The sequence below is a fragment of the Myotis brandtii genome, unplaced genomic scaffold (assembly GCF_000412655.1).
Source record: "Myotis brandtii unplaced genomic scaffold, ASM41265v1 scaffold38, whole genome shotgun sequence".
NCBI lineage: Eukaryota > Metazoa > Chordata > Mammalia > Chiroptera > Vespertilionidae > Myotis > Myotis brandtii.
Genome location: NW_005364596.1, coordinates 2,547,048 through 2,555,736, shown reverse-complemented (window position 1 = coordinate 2,555,736; position 8,689 = coordinate 2,547,048). Strand labels below are relative to the sequence as shown.

At 42.0% G+C, this 8,689-nt stretch overlaps 1 protein-coding gene across 2 annotated transcripts in view; it reads left to right on the top strand.

Annotated features, from left to right (window-relative positions):
• The first annotated feature begins 4,445 nt into the window (after positions 1-4,445).
• Positions 4,446-8,689, top strand: part of OSTC (oligosaccharyltransferase complex subunit (non-catalytic)) — an 11,530-nt gene continuing 7,286 nt past the window's right edge. For both annotated transcript variants that reach the window (XM_005872413.2, XM_005872411.2), the window contains exons 1-2: positions 4,446-4,661; positions 8,377-8,470. In XM_005872413.2, the coding sequence (XP_005872475.1) occupies positions 4,523-4,661; positions 8,377-8,470 (233 nt within the window). In that variant the 5' untranslated portion in view covers positions 4,446-4,522. The remainder of the gene's footprint in view (positions 4,662-8,376; positions 8,471-8,689) is intronic.

Sequence of the window (8,689 nt, the reverse complement as noted above, 5' to 3'; positions counted from 1 at the left end):
AGCTGTGAGGCAGAAGAAAGAAGATAGTAATGAATAAAAAACAATACATTTTACTTCTTACCCAGCAACTTACTTCTTTGCAGTAAGAATGGGTTCTTGATTGACAGAATGAGATTTGTTCAGTTTTTTAGCACCCCAGTTGCAATGTGGAGAGCACGGGGCAGGAGATGCTGTGGGTCCGGACTAATAGAAAGACTCTCCTAGAGATTGACAGAATGAGATTTGTTCAGTTTTTTAGCACCCACTGTGCAATGTGGAGAGCACGAGGCAGGAGATGCTGTGGACCCTTGAGTCCGCAGGCCGATGCTCTATCCACTGAGCCAAAGCACTCAGTGCTAGTCTGGACTAATAGGTAGGTGGTGCTGGAGATGGAGCGGAGGGAACAAACTAAAGAGACACTAAGGAAGTGCAGTTGTTAAGATGACACATTGAAGGGTCAAAGAAATGGAAGATTCAATGGTTTGTTCATTGATTTTTTTCAACAAATACTTAATGAATATGACTATATGCCAGCACTATGAGAGGTGCAGGGAATTCAGTGATGAGAAACATTCAATACACTGAGTTTATGATACCATAGTTGGCTGTCTGGTGGTGCATAGTGGTGGAAACAAATTTGGAAAGCATTACTACTCATCCCTTACAGAATTCAGCAGTGAACAAACAGTACCTGGAGAGACAGACATACTGATGTGATACCAGAAAGAAGATACCTGCTGTGTTCCAAAAAAATACTGTTTTAAAATTTTATTTTAGTTACAAAAGTAATGTGCTTGTTAAAGAAAAATTAGGAGATACACGCAGTTTCAAAGAACGGAAAAATAATTTGCTATCTCATCATATAAATATTAATCACCTTTATGCCTCTTTAGACTTTTTCAATGCACAATGCCTAGGAAATGCATACAATGCAAATGGACCAATACCCTACATATAATTTTATTGTCTGATTTTTATAATTTTAAACCTATTGTGAACATTTGTCCTCTCCAGAAAATAAAAGACCCCAAAAGTAATGTGCTTGTTAAAGAAAAATTAGGAGATACATGCAGTTTCAAAGAACGGAAAAATAATTGGCTATCTCATCATATAGATATTAATCACCTGTAACATGTATCATTAATAGATATTAATGGATATTAATCATATAGATATTAATCACCTGTAACATTAATCGAGGAAGGGAGAGGAATAGAGAGCTAGAAACATCGATGAGAGAAAAACATTTATCAGCTGCCTCCTGCACACCCCCTATTGGGGATGTGCCCACAACCAAGGTACATGCCCTTGACCGGAATTGAACCTGGGACCCTTCAGTCTGCAGGCCGACGCTCTATCCACTGAGCCAAACCAGTTAGGGCGACCCTATCATTTTTAATGGTGGCATAGTATTTACTATATTGATTCAATTCATTTAATTAATCCCCTATTTTCAATATTTCAGAAATAACTGGTGATCAGGTGGAAATTTGTTTCACTAGTTTAAAAAATGTCTCTTAAAAATAATGTTTCTTGGGGCACACACTAATTCAGAACTACACATGAGGGATTTTGGGAAATATAGTTTTGCTAAGTTGACACAATACAAATACAAATCCACCACAATCTATCCCTTGTCAACTTGGTATCCATACATAACTTTTTAACCATACTTAACATAATTTTAAAATAAGGTCAGTAGCAACAGCTTACTTCCACTTAACACAATGCAACTATTCCTCATATAACTGTAACATGCCCTCCCCAAAGAGAAAACACAGTCCTATTATCTACTTTTGGGTAATAATCATTCCTATTCTAGATAAGTCACATTACTTTGATACCCAGTAACTTTGCTCACATGATCATCGTTGTTATTATAACTACATTCTTCCACTACACATTCGCTATTCCCTTTGCCATCAGCAAAAATCTCAGCTGGTTGTGGTTCCTTCCCTGCTGGAGTGACCTAAGCCTGAATTCCTGAAAGGTTTGAGCCATTTACAGTCCTGCCCCTTTTGGGCCATTGTAGTTGTCTATGGACTTTTATCACAGAATGTGGGAGTACTAAGAGACACCTCAAAGAATCCTTCTATATTCTAGATGTACTCCTCTTTACTGCCATTTTGTAGTGGCAATCTAATTTTCCCTTGATCCTTAGCATCAATCCCCCTAGTCCAGTGGTCGGCAAACCGCGGCTCGTGAGCCACATGCGGCTCTTTGGCCCCTGGAGTGTGGCTCTTCCACAAAATACCACGTGCGGGTGCGCACGTACAGTGTGATTGAAACTTTGTGGCCCATGCGCAGAAGTTGGTTTTTGGCCTGGGCGAGTCTGTTTTGAAGAAGTGGTGTTAGAAGAAGTGGGGGGTGTCGGTCAGTCAGGCGATGGGAGACGCGGTGCAGGTGGGCCATGGGATACGCAGCGCAGGGGAGGTACATTGTTTTGAGGTACGTTCGCTGAGGTCGACCCCTTCCAACTCTCCCATCCACACTCATCTATCTGAAACAAGTATATAAGACAAGTGTGGATGGGAGAGTTGGAAGGGGTCGACCTCAGCGAACGTACCTCAAAACAATGTACCTCCCCTGCGCTGCGTATCCCATGGCCCACCTGCCATGCGGGTCTTTGGCCCCTTGAGTGTGGCTCTTCCTGAGCCTTAGGAGTACCCTAATTAAGTTAATAACAATGTACCTACCTATATAGTTTAAGTTTTAAAAATTTGGCTCTCAAAAGAAATTTCAATCGTTGTACTGTTGATATTTGGCTCTGTTGACTAATGAGTTTGCCGACCACTGCCCTAGTCAATATGGTAACCCTTACTTGCTTTTTGATTCACTGGCATAGGAACAGTGAAGTGTCGAGGGGACAGCCTCATCTCTCAGTTTAATGGAATGAGTGATGTGCCCCTCAGTTGAAATAGTCCTCCCTTAAGGCTAAAAATTCTAGACCAGTAAAATCCAAAGTTGTAGGGAAAAAATTTCATTAGTAGATCAATAGAAGTAATAATGAGAAGCACCATTCCCATTTTCTACATTTGATTCCTGGACTTGGGAATCCTGGTTCCAAGAGAAATAGCATCATTTATTGATCATTGATTTTTTTAAAAAATATTTTTTATTGATTTCAGTGAGGGAGACAGAGGGAGAGATAGAAACATCAATGATGAGAGAGAATCATCAGTAGGGCTGTCTCCTGTATGCCCCCTACTGGAGATTGAGCCTGCAACCTGGGCATGTGCCCTGACCTGGAATCAAACCTTGACCTCCTGGTTCTTAGGTTAACGTTCAACCACGGAGCCACATCGGCCAGGCTGTATTGCAAAGTTTTATAAATATTTTCATTATTATGGTATTTAAACAATTTCTCAATAATTGAGCCATTAATTAAACGTGCAGAATCAATTCATGTCATCCTGTGAAAAACCAGGGGCTCAGTAACAAACCAACAAACAAAAAACATGAAAACATTGGCTGGATAAAATTGTCAGCTTGTTCTGGATTTATATAATCAGTCACTTTTACCTCTTACTCCAAAAAGAAATTTACACATACAGAATCTTAAGAGAGTGTATAAAAAAGAAAAAGGAAACAAAACAAAAAACTGTTTAGGCCATCTAGTCCATCCTCAAAGACTAAGTCTTCATCATATATGTTCATCACTTGTATTGCAAATGTAGCCCAGGCAAGATACTGTGGCTGCCACTAGCGGTGGTAGCAATGGAATGGAGAAGTGGATGAATTAAGGATAATTTTGGTAGTAAAGACAAAAATACCTGCTGATATTTTGGGTGTGGCGAGCAACTAGGCTGATCTCAAGGTTTTCTGTCTGAAAGATTTTAGCATTTACGAGATAGGGATGGCAAAGTAGGGGGGACGACACGGGTTACTTAAAAGAGTATTTTGGTCGCGTCAAGGTATCAGTCTTAGGCGTCCCTGTGGAGATGTCCTCTTGACATTTGTGATAGATTTGGATTGGATACTTTAAAAATTTTGAAACAATATTATTTTAGTAATTATTAATAGCAATTATTATTATTACTATACCACTAATACAGCCACCTAGGGCTTTCTCACGCTCTTTAAAAAAAAAAAGCTCAAAAATGGCAGAGCTTTCCAAGCGTTCCCATTCATCCTCCAGCTCTGGGAACCTGGAACGCCCTGGTCCAATCAGCTCCCGAATCCTCAGTGACGTCAGCAAGTGGGCGGGTCAGATGGATTGGGTTCCTCCGCTTCTCTGGCTGGGCCACGTCAGAAGCCGTGCAGGTCCTTGAAGGGACCTAAGTTACATGTTAATTCATTGGACATAATTGAGAATATGACTCACACTTTTGTTTAAAAATAGTCAACTCCACATAGGTTTACACACCTTGATTTCTGTTTTTTTTTTTAATTTCTTATTTTCTTCTGTGCATATATACACTGCCTGCGAGCGTTGCGGACCTGCCGTTTCCTCCTCCGCGCACGCGCCGGGGAGGGGAAGGACCGGCCCGTTTCCGGGTGGCGTGTGGGGCTGGAGAGTAGAGCGGTTCTCGCCACCGCCAGCATGGAGAGTTTGTACCGAGTCCCGTTCTTGGTGCTGGAGTGCCCCAACCTGAAGCTGAAGAAGCCGCCCTGGGTGCACATGCCCTCGGCCATGACGGTGTACGCTCTGGTGGTGGTGTCTTACTTCCTCATCACCGGAGGTAACTCGGGCTGGCCGGGGCTGGCGGCGTCGAGGCGCGGCGCACCTCCCCGCCCCGGAGGCGCCCATTCCGCCGACCCTCAGCTCGGCGCCAGCTTCGCTTCGCTCTGGATCTTTTCGGAGGGTGGAGGGAAGTTCTGGGGTTCCAGGTATTCACAGCCCAAAGGTTTCTTTGCCCTCAGGCCCTGCCCTTTATCTTGGCTGCACTGGTGTTCTCACGCCCATTGCTTTTCTCCTCCTCCCAGCCTCTCAGCCTGGGGATCCATCCAAATCGAAGATGTTTTTCAAGGCCAGGTTGTTGCTCTTTACTGATGGCCCTAGGTTGTCTGACCGAGTCTAGACTAGGAAAGTCTAGTCTGGCCCATTGTACTCCCGTTGTTGAGGTCAAGAGAGAGTGGGACTTCTAGTCTTTCTTTGTCTTCGGTCCCTGGAACCTTGGAAGAGACGTGAGAATTCTTAAGTTTGTTGTTAGCTCAGATCTAAGGGTTCCGTGTGTCTTTTTTGGTCCAGTTCAAGAATGAATGTGGATGCAATTTTCTAAAGCCACGGGTTTGGAAATATTTGAGATTGGAGATAGATTTGTCCTTAATAGAGCAGAAGTTGGGAATATAAAGAATAAGGAAGATGGTATTACTATTAAAAACGTATGAATTGTTATATCATGTTCTTTTCAAATATAGAAAGTTGCAAAAGGGGCGTTGCTTTGCGTAGTGGTGAGTTGGCAGTCCCGCTGCAGTCTTTCCGGGGCCACCACCCACCCTTTCAAGCCACCGGTCCAGGATTTGCTGGACTGCGCCGCTGTTAGATTTTGGGAAGTGGGGTACTTAATTTGGAAATGATAAAACTCAAGTCCTACAGGTTAGGGACGATAAAAGTGATTCTCTTTTGAAGCGAATGGTCTGAGACATCTTCATTTTCATAGATATTTGTAAGAATATGTAGTTGTACGGAAGAGGGAAGAATCTGCAACTATGAGAGCTTAGCTGAATGTATCTTTGAATTACAGCCTGCCCTCCCCCTAGAGTACTGACAGTTTACTTATCCTAGCATTGTATTAGCAATAACATTTCTCAGCACTTTAATAGGTGCTGTGTATTGAAATGAAACTTATATGCATGTGGCTTTTTTTTTTTTTTTAAATAAGTGATAGAGTCTTCCTGGGCTTTTATTTGCTACTCTTTTACCTGTAACCCTTACCTCCCTTGGAGCCAGAGCCTGTGCCAGACGCCTCACAGTTTTCATTCTGGGTACCTTTGCCATGTTGGTTGTTGCAATGGGGAGATTTTCTGCCCCCACCCCTGGGGGAAAGGTCAATGAGGTGTCTCATACTAGGAGTCGGTGTTGCCACTGGACAGGAGCCTCTTCAAACAACCGAGTGTACCTTTATAAAGAAACCATATTTATTGCATTGGAATATTCAGCAAATGATGTATCGAGTCCCTATTAAATTTCAGGCACCAGCTACTGGGGACAACAGTGAATGTAAAACAAACAAGGACCCTGCCCTCCTGAAGCTTATAATGCCATGGTTGAGATACATTAAATATCACATGCACTTTTTTTTACATTATTTCTTTCATTGCAAAAATGCCACAGATGCATTGAAGGAAAAGAACAAGAGATTATGGAAAAATAGTGGGAGTTGGGAATATTTACTTTGGAGTGTGGTTCCTGAGGAAAATGGCTTGTTAGCCAAAATCTGATGAATTGGAGGAAAGGGTGTGTATGCTAAGCAGAGAGAAGAATATGGACAGATATGGGGCTGAGGGACCAATTAGGTGGGTCTTGTAGTTGACCTAGACCAGACTAGTTGGTGGGCAGTGGAGATGGAGGAAAATATAATGAAAGATATTTTGGAAATAGATTCAGTAGGTCTTGATGGAGTAATTGGATGTAGGGGGAGAATGAAGTGTGAAGGAATCTTATTGGTGTCTGGTTTGAGTATCTTGAGTAGATGAAAGTAACATTTTTTGAGATCAAACAAATGGAAGTCTTTTTTGGAGGAAAATGATGAACCAGAGCTCACTTTGGGATATACACTAATTGGGCATAACCAACTATAATTAGTTGGATGTGTGCATTTACAGGTATGAGTAGCACTGAGAAAAGCGGTCTGTGTTGAAGTTGGGCAATAAGAAATGTTTTCTGAACTCCTCCCAAGTTCCCATTCTTGGGGAACGTACATCTAATTCCAACGGTGCTAACATTATTTGACATGTGTTGGCACATTGAGAGTCATTCGAACATGGAATTGAAAGCCCTGGCAAGGGATGAGTTCATTTCCGGAGACAACGTAGAAAAAGTGGACAGTGGTTCAAGCCCTAAGGAACTTCCATCACTTAGTGGTTTTATAGAAGAGGAGGCTTAGCTAGAGAGGTAGCAAGAAATCATGGGCAAGAGGGTTACAATAGTCATGAGAAGCCATTTTTCCTTCCAAGAAAATGGATTTAGAAAATGGGATCGAATGCTCCTGGGAAACCTCCTAAGACGAGAACTGAAAAGTGGCCGTTGAATTAAGTAACATGGAGGTCATAGCAACCTTAGCAAGAGTGATAGCAGTGGTGACAGAAGCCAGATTGGAGTGAAGAATGAAAGGTGGCCCAGCTGGTTTGGCTCAGTGGATAGAGCGGTGGCCTGCGGACTGAAGGATCAAGGGCACATGACTGGGCTGTGGGTTCGATCCCCAGTGGGGGCATGCAGGAGACAGCCGACCAATGGTTCTCTCTCATCATTGATATTTCTATCTCCCTCTCCCTCTCTCTGAAATCAATAAAAGTATATTTAAAAAAAATGAAGGGTGAGGAAGGGGAGACGGCAAAATTGCCCCCCCCCCCCTTTTTTTTTCAGAAGAAAGCCTGTCTCCCTTTCAAAAAGGAAATACATAAATGCGATGTTAGCTAGGATGATCTGGAGTCAAGGGAAGGTTGATGTAGGGAAAGACAGGTTGAAAATACAGGAGAGAGAAGAAATATCCAAAGGAACCAAGTCTCTGAGAAGGCAAGAGGGATGGACTTCTGCTAATTGGAGAAGGGATTCTTCCTTGATCTGAGCTAGAGGGAAAGAGGTGAGGATAGATGAGGGCACCAGTTTGTAGTTGGGGGAGGAGGGATTAGGGAATTCCACTATGATTGTTTCGTTAGTGGGAAGGGAGACACAATCTATGCTTAAGAAAAGCTGGGTGTGAGGATGCTGGAGAATAATGGAGAAAAACATGTTGACAGTGGGAGATTCAGAAAACTTAAAATGTTGATAGATATTGAAATTAATGGTCATGAGTCTTTAATGCTAATGGTGTGATTAAAAATGTTTCCTTGTTTTATATTTATGCAAGAAAATTTCTCAAGTAGCTCTCAATTTATAGAAACAAATCCAAGTTTATGTGGAACATATTCTTGAACTAAAATATAATCTTTAATGTTAAATCTCTTTTATTGTGGAGTCATACTTGAGTATTAGAAACAGTTACTGAATGAATTTCTTTTATGAAATAACTCCTAAAGATAATATTGTTTTACAAGTCATTCTGAAATATTGAGTTGAATTTCTGAATGGTTTTATCTGAAGTTTGGGAGATTAGCTGGGCCTCATTTGATTATAATAGCATATATCAAGACAGCCCTATGTACAGTCCTATATAAATTAACCTTTAGAGACAGTTGAGAATCCTATTTTTAAAATGAGGAATTCTCTAATCTATACTATTGCCTTTCGTATAGGAATAATTTATGATGTTATTGTTGAACCTCCAAGTGTTGGCTCTATGACTGATGAACACGGGCATCAAAGACCAGTAGCCTTCTTGGCATACAGGTAAGAGCTACCTTTCTGAATGATTTGGTGGTGGGAAAGCTGGCTGCTGGGCAATGCCTGCTTATCCTATCTAATAATAGACAAACATGGTAATTGACCGCCTTCGCTATGCCTCCCATTGGCTAATCAGCACGATATGCAAATTAACCGCCAACAAAGATGGCGGCTAATTTGCATACTGCAGGCAGGGCGGGAGAGCGCTATCCCGCCTACCCTGCC